This window comes from Pelobates fuscus, chromosome 1 (assembly GCF_036172605.1).
Source record: "Pelobates fuscus isolate aPelFus1 chromosome 1, aPelFus1.pri, whole genome shotgun sequence".
Lineage (NCBI taxonomy): Eukaryota > Metazoa > Chordata > Amphibia > Anura > Pelobatidae > Pelobates > Pelobates fuscus.
The window spans coordinates 157,642,817-157,656,562 of NC_086317.1; the positions used below are offsets into that span (position 1 = coordinate 157,642,817).

The following is a 13,746-nucleotide window of genomic DNA, read 5'->3' on the forward strand; positions in this document are numbered from 1 at the left end:
GCTCCCCCATTGCCAGCCCTTTTAATGCTGCAGCCACCTGAGTGCTCTATAGAGAGCCTCAGGCAGCTGCAGTACTGCCTCTCTCTCTCCAGGGCCGGACTGGCCCACCGGGATACCGGGAAATTTCCTGGTGGGCCGTCGGCACCTGGGGCCGGGGAGACATGTGGATGTCCTGCGGCCGCATGGAGAGCTTGGATGGCGGCCGCAGGGGAAGCTCTCCTTGCGGCCGCAGGGGAAGCTCTTCTGGCGGCCGCTGGGGGAGCAGGCTGTTCTGTCTCTGCTCCCCCTCCCTCGCGCGCTAGAAAGAGACCGGCGCCGGAATATGACGTCATATTCCGGCCCCGGTCTCATTAAGCTGCGCGCGAGGGAGGGGGAGCAGAGACAGAACAGCCTGCTCCCCCAGCGGCCGCCAGAAGAGCTTCCCCTGCGGCCGCGAGAAGAGCTTCAGGAAGGCTGGCTGGGCTGGAAGGTGAGCACAGGAGGGGAGGGGGAGGGAAGTAACAAAGGTCACAGGAAGGGGAGGGTGGGGGGTAACAAAGAGCACAGGAGGGGAGGGGGGGTAACAAAGGGCACAGGAGGGGAGGGGGGGTAACAAAGGGCACAGGAAGGGGAGGGTGGGTGTAACAAAGAGCACAGGAGGGGAGGGGGGGTAACAAAGGGCACAGGAAGGGGAGGGTGGGGGGTAACAAAGAGCACAGGAGGGGAGGGGGGGTAACAAAGAGCACAGGAGGGGAGGGGGGGTAACAAAGGGCACAGGAGGGGAGGGGGGTAACAAAGGGCACAGGAGGGGAGGGGGGGTAACAAAGGGCACAGGAAGGGGAGGGTGGGGGGTAACAAAGAGCACAGGAGGGGAGGGGGGTAACAAAGAGCACAGGAGGGGAGGGGGGGTAACAAAGGGCACAGGAAGGGGAGGGTGGGGGTAACAAAGAGCACAGGAGGGGCGGGGGGGTAACAAAGAGCACAGGAGGGGAGGGGGGGTAACAAAGGGCACAGGAGGGGAGGGGGGTTAACAAAGGGCACAGGAGGGGAGGGGGGGTAACAAATGGCACAGGAGGGGAGGGGGGGTAACAAATGGCACAGGAGGGGAGGGGGCTAAGAGGTCACAGGAAGGGGAGGGTGGGGGGTAACAAAGGGCACAGGAGGGGAGGGGGGTAACAAAGGGCACAGGAGGGGAGGGGGGGGTAACAAATGGCACAGGAGGGGAGGGGGCTAAGAGGTCACAGGAAGGGGAGGGTGGGGGGTAACAAAGGGCACAGGAGGGGAGGGGGGGTAACAAATGGCACAGGAGGGGAGGGGGGTAACAAATGGCACAGGAGGGGAGGGGGCTAAGAGGTCACAGGAAGGGGAGGGTGGGGGGTAACAAAGGGCACAGGAGGGGAGGGGGGGTAACAAAGGGCACAGGAGGGGAGGGGGCTAAGAGGTCACAGGAAGGGGAGGGTGGGGGGTAACAAAGGGCACAGGAGGGGAGGGGGGGTAACAAAGGGCACAGTAGGGGAGGGGGCTAAGAGGTCACAGGAAGGGAGGGGGGGTAACAAATGGCACAGGAGGGGAGGGGGCTAAGAGGTCACAGGAAGGGGAGGGGGGTAACAAAGGGCACAGGAGGGGAGGGGGCTAAGAGGTCACAGGAAGGGGAGGGGGGGTAACAAAGGGCACAGGAGGGGAGGGGGGGTAACAAAGGGCACAGGAAGGGGAGAGGGGCCAAAAGATGAGCACAAAAGGGGCTGAAGAGGGTACAAGTCGGAAGGGGGGCTAAAGAGGGCACGGGATGGGGCTAAAGAGGGCACAGGAAGGAAGGTGGCTAAAGAGGGCACGGGAGGGGGCTAAAGAGGGCACAGGAAGGGAGGGTGCTACATAAGGGCACAGGAGAGGAAGGGGCTAAAAAGCACACAGGGGGCAAAAGAGGGCACAGAAGGGGAGGGGCACCTATCAGTCTGCCCACCCACCCACACAGGTAGCAACAAGTATGTATGTCAGTGGGAGTGTGTCTGTCTGTGTCACGCTGTGTGTGTGTCTGTCTGTGTCACGCTGTGTGTGTTTCTGTGTCACGCTGTGTGTGTTTCTGTGTCATGCTGTGTGTGTGTGTGTGTCATGCTGTGTCTGTGTCATGCTGTGTGTGTGTCTGTGTCATGCTGTGTGTGTCATGCTGTGTGTGTGTGTGTGTGTGTCTCTGTGTCACTGTGTGTCTGTATCATGGTGTGTGTGTGTCTGTCTGTGCCACGCTGTGTGTGTTTCTGTGTCACGCTGTGTGTGTTTCTGTGTCATGCTGTGTGTGTTTCTGTGTCATGCTGTGTGTGTGTGTGTGTCATGCTGTGTCTGTGTCATGCTGTGTGTGTGTCTGTGTCATGCTGTGTGTGTCATGCTGTGTGTGTGTGTGTGTGTCTCTGTGTCACTGTGTGTCTGTATCATGGTGTGTGTGTGTGTCTGTCTGTGTCATGGTGTGTGTATGTCTGTCATGGTGTGTGTGTGTCAGTCGTAGTGTCTGTGTGTGTTTGTAAAAATAGTGTTTTACTCACTTTTTTTTCCAACGTCATGCTGGTCTCTGCCTCTATGACTGAGATCATCAAGCTTGATGATCTCAGCCAATCCGCACTGACACAGGAAGCGCCTCTAGTGACCGTCTGAGTGTCTGTCACTAGAGGTGTCACTAGGAAGCAATGTAAACACTGCCTTTTCTCTGAAAAGTCAGTGTTTACATTCAAAAGCCTGCAGGGACAGGCTATAGACACCAGAACCACTACATTAAGCTGTGTGTGTGTGTGCGCCTGCTAGTGAGTTTGCTTGCTTGCATGTGTGTGTGTGTCTGCTAGTGAGTGAGCTTGTATTTTTATGTCAATGAGCTTATGTATATTAGTGAAATTGTTTGCTCTCCATAGGCCAGTAGGGGAGATCAAAGGATCTCCCCTGTCGGTCGGGCACGCTGGGCAGCGCAGTGGGCCCCCATGCTCGTGGGGCACCCGGGCAACTGCTCAGCGTGCCCATGGGGAAAGATGGCCCTGTCAGGGATGTACTGTGTGTCAGGGTTGTACTGTGTGTGTCAGGGTTATACTGTGTGTGTCAGGGATGCTCTGTGTGTGTCAGGGATGTACTGTGTGTGTCAGGGATGTACTGTGTGTGTGTGTGTGTGTGTAGGTTGTGCAGTATGTGTCTGTAGGGAATCTAATGTATGCATAAAATATCCATAGTGCATACATAGGATGTGCTTTGTGTATCAGAAATGAATTAACTGCACCTCCAACGTTTTTCCTTTTGTGAACTCCAGTGCTTTCTGTGTTGGGGCGTTGCTATGGTATGGTAACCTGCAACAATGCAGAGCTTACAAGAGGAATAGTTTGGTGCAACGAGCTTTCCTTCACTTACCTTAACCGGGTAACCACCCCACTGGGCTGGCTGTGAATATACATAACATTGCTGGTGCTAGCACTGCAAGGGCTCGCAAGGGAGATCTTTTGATGTAGCCCATGGCCATCGTGGCACTTCCGGCATTTGGCCGGTTTGCCCAATGGCCAGTCCAATTCTACTCACGTTGATACCAACATAGTCATAGCTGTTTTCTGGATCTAACTAACAATGCACACAGTGGCGGAACTACCGCGGTCGCAGGAGTCGCAGCTGCGAATGGGCCCGTCACTCCTGGGGGCCCGACCACCTCGTGGACCCCTGCGACCGCGGTGCCTGCCGGCTAAATAACGCTGCCCTGGCCCACGTGGTATAACCGCCAGGGCCGCACTGAAGGGGCCCATCGGGCCCATGCTGCTCGGGCCACCCGATAGCAATGAATTACCAGGAGGCCTGGTCAGCGCTGCAACGCTTTAACAGCGCGACCGGGCCCCCTGAGATGACATAAGAGCTGGGAGGAAGTGACAGCCCTGGTTACTCCTCCCATCTTACACCGTGAGCCATGCAGGAGGAAGAAGAGGAGGGAGTCAGAGTAGGAATTCTGACTCCCTTCAGGCTGAGCCACTGGACCCCAGGGAAAGTCACCCTCCTGCACCTAAAATGTAGGAAACAGGAGGGTGACTAAAACATTTTGTTTATGTGTCTGTATATGTGTGTGTTTGTATGTATCTGTGTGTGTGTTTGTGTATGTGAGTCTGTATGTGTCTGAATGAATGTGTGTCTGTATTAATGTTTCTCTGTATGTGTGTCTGTATGTATGTGTGTGTGTGTATGTATGTGTCTGTATGTATTTATGTGTATGTGTGTTTGTATGTATGTATGTGTGTGTATGTGTGGTTGTGTGTGTTTGTATGTATGTTTCTGTATGTGTGTGTGTGTGTGTGTGTGTGTGTGTCTGTATGTATTTATGTACGTACATGTGTGTGATGTCTGGATGTCTGTCTGTGTGTGTGTCTGTGTGTATCTGCATGTGTGTGTCTGTTTGTGTGTGTTTATGTCCAGGGCCGGACTGGCCCACCGGGATACCGGGAAATTTCCCGGTGGGCCGTCGGCACCTGGGGCCGGGGAGACATGTGGATGTCCTGCGGCCGCATGGAGAGCTTGGATGGCGGCCGCAGGGGAAGCTCTCCTTGCGGCCGCAGGGGAAGCTCTTCTGGCGGCCGCACAGGAGGGGAGGGGGGTAACAAAGAGCACAGGAGGGGAGGGGGGGTAACAAAGGGCACAGGAAGGGGAGGGTGGGGGTAACAAAGAGGACAGGAGGGGCGGGGGGTAACAAAGAGCACAGGAGGGGAGGGGGGGTAACAAAGGGCACAGGAGGGGAGGGGGGTTAACAAAGGGCACAGGAGGGGAGGGGGGGTAACAAATGGCACAGGAGGGGAGGGGGGGGTAACAAATGGCACAGGAGGGGAGGGGGGTAACAAATGGCACAGGAGGGGAGGGGGCTAAGAGGTCACAGGAAGGGGAGGGTGGGGGGTAACAAAGGGCACAGGAGGGGAGGGGGGTAACAAAGGGCACAGGAGGGGAGGGGGGGTAACAAATGGCACAGGAGGGGAGGGGGCTAAGAGGTCACAGGAAGGGGAGGGTGGGGGGTAACAAAGGGCACAGGAGGGGAGGGGGGTAACAAATGGCACAGGAGGGGAGGGGGGGTAACAAATGGCACAGGAGGGGAGGGGGCTAAGAGGTCACAGGAAGGGGAGGGTGGGGGGTAACAAAGGGCACAGGAGGGGAGGGGGGGTAACAAAGGGCACAGTAGGGGAGTGGGCTAAGAGGTCACAGGAAGGGGAGGGGGGTAACAAATGGCACAGGAGGGGAGGGGGCTAAGAGGTCACAGGAAGGGGAGGGGGTAACAAAGGGCACAGGAGGGGAGGGGGCTAAGAGGTCACAGGAAGGGGAGGGGGGGGTAACAAAGGGCACAGGAGGGGAGGGGGGGTAGCAAAGGGCACAGGAGGGGAGGGGGCTAAGAGGTCACAGGAAGGGGAGAGGGGCCAAAAGATGAGCACAAAAGGGGCTGAAGAGGGTACAAGTCGGAAGGGGGGCTAAAGAGGGCACGGGATGGGGCTAAAGAGGGCACAGGAAGGAAGGTGGCTAAAGAGGGCACGGGAGGGGGCTAAAGAGGGCACAGAAAGGGAGGGTGCTACATAAGGGCACAGGAGAGGAAGGGGCTAAAAAGCACACAGGGGGCAAAAGAGGGCACAGAAGGGGAGGGGCACCTATCAGTCTGCCCACCCACCCACACAGGTAGCAACAAGTATGTATGTCAGTGGGAGTGTGTCTGTCTGTGTCACGCTGTGTGTGTGTCTGTCTGTGTCACGCTGTGTGTGTTTCTGTGTCACGCTGTGTGTGTTTCTGTGTCATGCTGTGTGTGTGTGTGTCATGCTGTGTCTGTGTCATGCTGTGTGTGTGTCTGTGTCATGCTGTGTGTGTCATGCTGTGTGTGTGTGTGTGTCTCTGTGTCACTGTGTGTCTGTATCATGGTGTGTGTGTGTGTCTGTCTGTGTCATGGTGTGTGTATGTCTGTCATGGTGTGTGTGTGTCAGTCGTAGTGTCTGTGTGTGTTTGTAAAAATAGTGTTTTACTCACTTTTTTTTCCAACGTCATGCTGGGCTCTGCCTCTATGACTGAGATCATCAAGCTTGATGATCTCAGCCAATCCGCACTGACACAGGAAGCGCCTCTAGTGACCGTCTGAGTGTCTGTCACTAGAGGTGTCACTAGGAAGCAATGTAAACACTGCCTTTTCTCTGAAAAGTCAGTGTTTACATTCAAAAGCCTGCAGGGACAGGCTATAGACACCAGAACCACTACATTAAGCTGTGTGTGTGTGTGTGTGCGCCTGCTAGTGAGTTTGCTTGCTTGCATGTGTGTGTGTGTGTCTGCTAGTGAGTGAGCTTGTATTTTTATGTCAATGAGCTTATGTATATTAGTGAAATTGTTTGCTCTCCATAGGCCAGTAGGGGAGATCAAAGGATCTCCCCTGTCGGTCGGGCATGCTGGGCAGCGCAGTGGGCCCCCATGCTCGTGGGGCACCCGGGCAACTGCTCAGCGTGCCCATGGGGAAAGATGGCCCTGTCAGGGATGTACTGTGTGTCAGGGTTGTACTGTGTGTGTCAGGGTTATACTGTGTGTGTCAGGGATGCTCTGTGTGTGTCAGGGATGTACTGTGTGTGTCAGGGATGTACTGTGTGTGTCAGGGATGTACTGTGTGTGTGTGTGTGTGTGTAGGTTGTGCAGTATGTGTCTGTAGGGAATCTAATGTATGCATAAAATATCCATAGTGCATACATAGGATGTGCTTTGTGTATCAGAAATGAATTAACTGCACCTCCAACGTTTTTCCTTTTGTGAACTCCAGTGCTTTCTGTGTTGGGGCGTTGCTATGGTATGGTAACCTGCAACAATGCAGAGCTTACAAGAGGAATAGTTTGGTGCAACGAGCTTTCTTTCACTTACCTTAACCGGGTAACCACCCCACTGGGCTGGCTGTGAATATACATAACATTGCTGGTGCTAGCACTGCAAGGGCTCGCAAGGGAGATCTTTTGATGTAGCCCATGGCCATCGTGGCACTTCCGGCATTTGGCCGGTTTGCCCAATGGCCAGTCCAATTCTGCTCACGTTGATACCAACATAGTCATAGCTGTTTTCTGGATCTAACTAACAATGCACACAGTGGCGGAACTACCGCGGTCGCAGGAGTCGCAGCTGCGAATGGGCCCGTCACTCCTGGGGGCCCGACCACCTCGTGGACCCCTGCGACCGCGGTGCCTGCCGGCTAAATAACGCTGCCCTGGCCCACGTGGTATAACCGCCAGGGCCGCACTGAAGGGGCCCATCGGGCCCATGCTGCTCGGGCCACCCGATAGCAATGAATTACCAGGAGGCCTGGTCAGCGCTGCAACGCTTTAACAGCGCGACCGGGCCCCCTGAGATGACATAAGAGCTGGGAGGAAGTGACAGCCCTGGTTACTCCTCCCATCTTACACCGTGAGCCATGCAGGAGGAAGAAGAGGAGGGAGTCAGAGTAGGAATTCTGACTCCCTTCAGGCTGAGCCACTGGACCCCAGGGAAAGTCATCCTCCTGCACCTAAAATGTAGGAAACAGGAGGGTGACTAAAACATTTTGTATATGTGTCTGTATATGTGTGTGTTTGTATGTATCTGTGTGTGTGTTTGTGTATGTGAGTCTGTATGTGTCTGAATGAATGTGTGTCTGTATTAATGTTTCTCTGTATGTGTGTCTGTATGTATGTGTGTGTGTGTATGTATGTGTCTGTATGTATTTATGTGTATGTGTGTTTGTATGTATGTATGTGTGTGTATGTGTGGTTGTGTGTGTTTGTATGTATGTTTCTGTATGTGTGTGTGTGTGTGTGTGTGTGTGTCTGTATGTATTTATGTACGTACATGTGTGTGATGTCTGGATGTCTGGATGTCTGTCTGTGTGTGTGTCTGTGTGTATCTGCATGTGTGTGTCTGTTTGTGTGTGTTTATGTCTAATTGTGTGTGTGTGTGTGTGTGTGTTTGTATGTATGTGTATGTATGTGTGTATGTCTGTATGTGTGTGTTTATGTGTGTGTGTGTCTGTATGTATGTGTGCCTGTATTTGTTTGTCTGCATGTATGTGTGTTTCTGTTTATGAGTCTGTGTCTGCATGTGTATCTGTTTGTCTGCATGTGTGGGGTGGGAAGTATGGGAGGGGTAGGGTAGATGTATGGGGGGTGGCATGGGGTAGACTATGGGGGGGCAAGGCAATTTTCACACCGGGCCCCATGGTTTCTAGTTATGCCTCTGAAAGCACATCTCTAAAAATGGGAAAAGGACAGATAAGCAACTACAGGCCCAATGTTTCCATATGGGGGATACAACCCTTACACTTGTAAGGGGCTTGCTTGGCTGTGCTCCGGGGCTCTGTAATGCAATGAAGTCTGATTGGGGACCAGACTATATTGCGGATCTGTGACAGCTTGTATGTTTGTGTATCTGTGAGTGTGTCTGGAATTTATGTGTGTGTGTGACTGATATCTGTGTGTCAGAATCACAACCCATGGGGCCCCGGTGCGAAAACTGATCCGTGCCCCCCCCCCCCCACTCGCTTACTCTGCGCGGGCTGGGGCCGCAACACATGGCGGCAGGTACCTGGTCGCAGGGGTCTCAAGGCTGCGACCCCTGCAACAGTGGTATGTACGCCAGTGCATGCAGATACACATACACTTAAAGGACCACTACAGATACCCAGATCACATCAGCTCAATGAAGTGGTCTGGGTGCCAGGTCCCTCTAGTTTTAACCCTGCAGCTGAAAACATAGCAGTTTCAGAGAAACTGCTATGTTTCACTGAGGGTTAGTCCAGCCTCTAGTGGCTGTCTCATTGACAGCCGCTAGAGGAGCTTCCGCGATTCTCACTGTGAAAATCAGTAATTGAGTAATGCTTTCCTATGGGCGGTTTGAATGCGCATGCGGCTCTTGAGGGGAGTCCGGCGCTGGAGAAAGGTAAGTGCTTAAGACACACACACACACACTCTCTCACGAACAGACGCATACACACTAGCTAACATACACACACATTTACTGACAGACACACACTCAGTGACAGACATACATACACACTCACTGACAGACAGACACACACTCACTCACTTACAAAACACACTCACTAACAGACGCACACAAACTAACACACTCAGTAACCGATACACACAGTAACACACTCACTGACACACGCTAACAATAACACACACCCACTCTAACACAAACCCACACACACTCTAACACACACACACTAACACTAACACACACACACTCTGTAACACACACACTCTAACACACACACTCTAACACTAACACACCCACACTCTAACACACACTCAACACACACACACACTCACACTCACACTCACACACACACACTCACACACACACACTCTAACACACACACACTAACACACACACACACACATTTAAAAAAAAAATAATAATCCCCCTGCCTCCCTACCTTTGGGAGCGCTGAGGGGATTCCCTGGGGTCCAGTGGTGTCACCTGGCGGGCGCGCGAGGGAGCCCTCTCCCCTGACGTCATCTTCCGGCTCCGGCATCAGTGCAGTGCATGAGGGAGCTGAAGAGGGAGTACACAGGGGAGAGTGCTCCCTTACGTGCCCCCGCGCCAGCCCGCCCGCCAGCCAGGTGGCCAGCTCCTGGGACCCCCAGGAGAAGAGGCTGGCCACACTGGCATACATACCGGGTCGCAGGGCGGCTGGGCCCCCTGGTGGGCCGGGCCCGGTCGCAGCCATGACCCCTGCGACACCGGTATGTACGCCACTGGTCAGAATGCATGTGTGTTAAAATGTCTGAGTGGGTTGTTGGGGGACCATATAATAAATAGATAGTATTGTGGATGTGGTCAAGCAGCACAAATTGTTGGTGCTGGTCTGCAATCACTACAGGACAATGTCGTCAAATTTATCTCTCAAATATTGGGGTAATCCAAAATAGAAATATCAACAAAGAGCACAGAACCCGGGGCCTAACTACTGCGAGGCACCAGAGGACTAGAGGGAGAAGAGTGTAAGTAATCAAAAAAAAAAAAACTTTTATTAAATTCAAACAAACAATAATCAGGATGTAAAAGCACAACTGAATCAAATGATATTGGACTAAGGATACTGAAAAAAATGGAGATATAAGAGAAAGAAAGAGACAATCAATTTAGAAAAGTAAGCATCACCTGATATACAGGACTAATAATTAATCCTTTTTATCAACAATCGCCAAGGTACAACACAAAAGAACAAAGAAACCTGTTAGACCTGTCTGGACTGTTATATAGATTAGAAGTTGAAAGCTGGTTTGGAATACTTAAGTATTGTTTAAGCCCCAAAGATGTCTATGAAAATTGCAATACACTAAGAATGCTCCCCTAAAGGGACTCAAATAACTAATTTTACCACATGACAGGAGGCTTGCTATTTTGCATATAACTCTCTTTACTAACTCCACATAGCAGTAAAGAAAAGTGAAAACAATAACCAATCAAAATGCAATAGGAGGTATAGTATTCACAGTGATGAGGCTCCTGCTCCATCAGCAGACAGGTCAGAGTTTCAGCTCTTCTCTTTTCATTAATGCTTATTTGAATATGTGTTTTTGTTTAATTGTATCATCTACTTTATTACTGTTTAATTCATTGCATTCTGTTTTACTAGGGGGGTTGTCCCCCATGTAAATCTATTTTGTTCTGCAGGGATTCCTGTCCCTGCATACACTGTGTCCCATTATTCCTGGGACTCACTTATTCTCCCGCTTGGCGGCGAGTTTTTCCGAGCGGTCCGCCGTCCCATCGGCGGATCGCTCACCTCTCACTTCCTTGGGGTAACGCTCACCCCCACCAGCCATCCCCTACCTCGCAGCTTCTCACCACGCACGTTCTGCCCGGCGCTCGCGGGGATTTCCTCCCGGCGCCTGCGGCGGCCATCTTGGATCTCGCGTCTCACGAGATCCGCGGCCGCCATTTTTGGTACCCCTGTGCTCCGTTCGAACGGCGCTCGGCTCCTACAACCACCCGGTTTGCCTCACTGCTTCTCAGGCTGCTCCTACCCAAGTGTGGACAAGGCAGGGGTCACCAGGTCAGTGGACTGGAGTCTGTATATTAGAGCACTATAGGGCTTACTACCCTGTGCATTTGGGGTGAGGCCCCTGATATTCTGCTGCTTCTGAGGTGTGAATTATACATCCTCTATATACCTGGGTGTGGCCCAGTGACTAAATCCCAATAATATCCTGCTGGGGTTATAGGCACTGCTGGTACCACATGCATATCAAATTTTAACCACCATTTAACCTGTTATACCCTGCTGGGGTGTTGGGTACTGCTGGTACCGCTGCACGTAATAATTATCCACCCTACTGGGGTTGGACTGGTACTGCTGGTACCATCTCTATACAGACTGACCCCTAGCCCAACCTGCCCTGTGCCAAGTGTGCTGTTTATAAGCGCTATAACTACGATGGATCAGAGCGCTGCAAATTTCCAAGCCATGATAAATGAGGCTATTGCTGCCTCGATGGAGAAGGCTCTCTCCAGGGTTATGACGGCGTCTGCCGATCAACATAAAAACCCTACTGAAGTCCAACACCAGGACTACGATTCCGAGGCTTTGGAATCACAGGCTCGTGCCGAAACCCGGCCATCTAAACGTCACTGGAAAGGCGAAAAGAGGACCGCCAACCCGGACAGAGGCAAGGCCCCTGTCAAACGTAGCAAACCGGTTCCCTCCGCCCCCTCCCCAAGACACCACTACTCCTCGGACGAGGAGGGCAAGCAGTCACCCTCCATGGCAATATTGGATTCGTGGCAAGCCGTGGACTCCGATTCTCCTGAGGACGCCTGGGGCTCGGATGGCGGTTCGCACACTGGTTTCCAGCAGGGCACCTTCCTCGACAACATACAACTACCGGACGATCCAGTACCAACGCTGGACGAAGGGGAAACCATCCTGGACCCCTCAGGCCAACGTCTTTTCGACCCAAGAAACATCCGACATCCGCGATCAGGGGACTGGGCACCTCCTGACCACCTCGCGAAGTTCATACATCTGTGGCTACGCAAACCTATGGACAAGACGGTGCGCAACCGTTTGCGCTCCGAATGCCCTCGCCCTTCACTACCCGATCATGTGGCACAGACACCGGAGTTCGACCAGATCATGACCACCTTTATGTCTAGGGGTGGTCGCGATCCCCGGAAAGGGGTGGAGAAGGGATTCCATGGCGTACAGGACAAATTGCTGGACTCCATTGGCCCACTTTCCCGCATCTTATACTTGGCGGATGACGCCCTCATGCGAGCTGACCAGTTCGATGCCAATGTGGTACGTGAATGGGCGCACGATATCAGAGAATGGGCGCAACGATGTTTCTGTTTTGTTGGCAACGCCAACGTAGCCCTCTCCTGTGAGAGGAGAAAAGCAGCATTACTACGTTTGGACGGAAAACTGGTGGAATTGGGCACCAAAGAGTTAGGGCCACTGGCACAGGGCAAACTCTTCAGAGACGCATTTTTGAAGAAACTCAACAGACACGTGAATGTGTTCACGTCACTTAACAAAGCTCAGACCTCTATGAAAAGGGTCTTCAAGAGCAACCCCCATAGGGGTGTTTTTGGGAAGGGCTGGCCGCCACAGGGGCCGCGCAGCCAGCCGCTTCTGGCCTTCAGGCCCCCGATCACAGAGACCTCAACCATTTTACCCAGAAGTGGGCTACAGACAGCCTTTCTCCTACACCAGAGGAGCCGACAGAGGTCGTGGATCACGTGCCCATGGCAGAGCACGCTTCAACCCCGCAGGTAAATCATTATTTGACTCATGTATCCCTTACCTCTCGTACTGCAGGTCGTATTACCCTTTATTTTCAGAACTGGGCAGCTATCTCGACGGACGCGTGGATCCTCCAGACGGTGCAAGGCTACGTCATAGACTTTGTGGACCTCTCGGACCAGACGGTCCCACCGCATCCCTTGAACTGCTCCACAGAAGACGGCCAGCTCATCGAGAACGAGTTGCAAGAACTCCGGTCGAAAGGAGCGATAGAACCCGCTCACGACCAGGGTTTTTTTTCAGCAATATTTTCCTGATAAAGAAGAAGACCAGGGATTTCAGACCAGTCATAAATTTAAGGAAGCTCAACGCCTATGTTCTGTACAGACACTTCAAAATGGAGGGCATACACCTTCTGAGGGACCTCCTCCAAGACGGAGACTGGTTCACAAGACTGGACTTCAAGGACGCGTACCTGTCAGTACCCGTTCACATTGCCTGCCGACGTTTCCTCAGATTCCTGTGGCAAGGCCTCCCCTGGCAATTTACATGCCTCCCATTCGGCCTCAGTTCGGCCCGTGGTGCTTCACCAAGTTACTGAAGCCAGTGGTCGCACATCTACGTGCACGAGGAATTCGGTGCATTATATACCTGGACGACCTGCTTCTGTTTTGCTCCGACAAATCCAGACTGACTCAACACACACGCTTTACCGTAGATTTCCTGACGTCACTGGGCTCCGTGGTGAACTTCCTGAAGTCAGAATTATTCCCAGCTCAGACGTTGCAATTCCAGGTCCAGCACGTTACGTTTGCCAGCGACAAAGATCGCAGCTATCAAAAAGGAACTATGCAGAGTCATTCGCTGCCACTCCATCCCACTCCACAATCTGGCTCGGATTGTAGGACTACTATCCGCTTCCATCCAGGCCATATTCCCAGGACGGCTCCACTACAGGGCGATGCAACGCCTGAAGACCTCCTTCCTCCACCGGAATCCTTCCTACGATCAAACGATCCCGATAACGGAAGTGGTCAGGGAGG

General features: G+C 52.9%; 1 protein-coding gene across 1 annotated transcript in view; it reads right to left on the minus strand.

The window, feature by feature from the left end:
* The window catches only part of LOC134602333 (uncharacterized), a 44,967-nt gene extending 34,183 nt beyond the window's left edge, over nucleotides 1-10,784 (minus strand). The window contains exon 1 of the mRNA XM_063447162.1: nucleotides 10,681-10,784. Coding sequence (XP_063303232.1) covers nucleotides 10,681-10,784 — 104 coding nt within the window. The remainder of the gene's footprint in view (nucleotides 1-10,680) is intronic.
* Nucleotides 10,785-13,746: the final 2,962 nt, after the last annotated feature.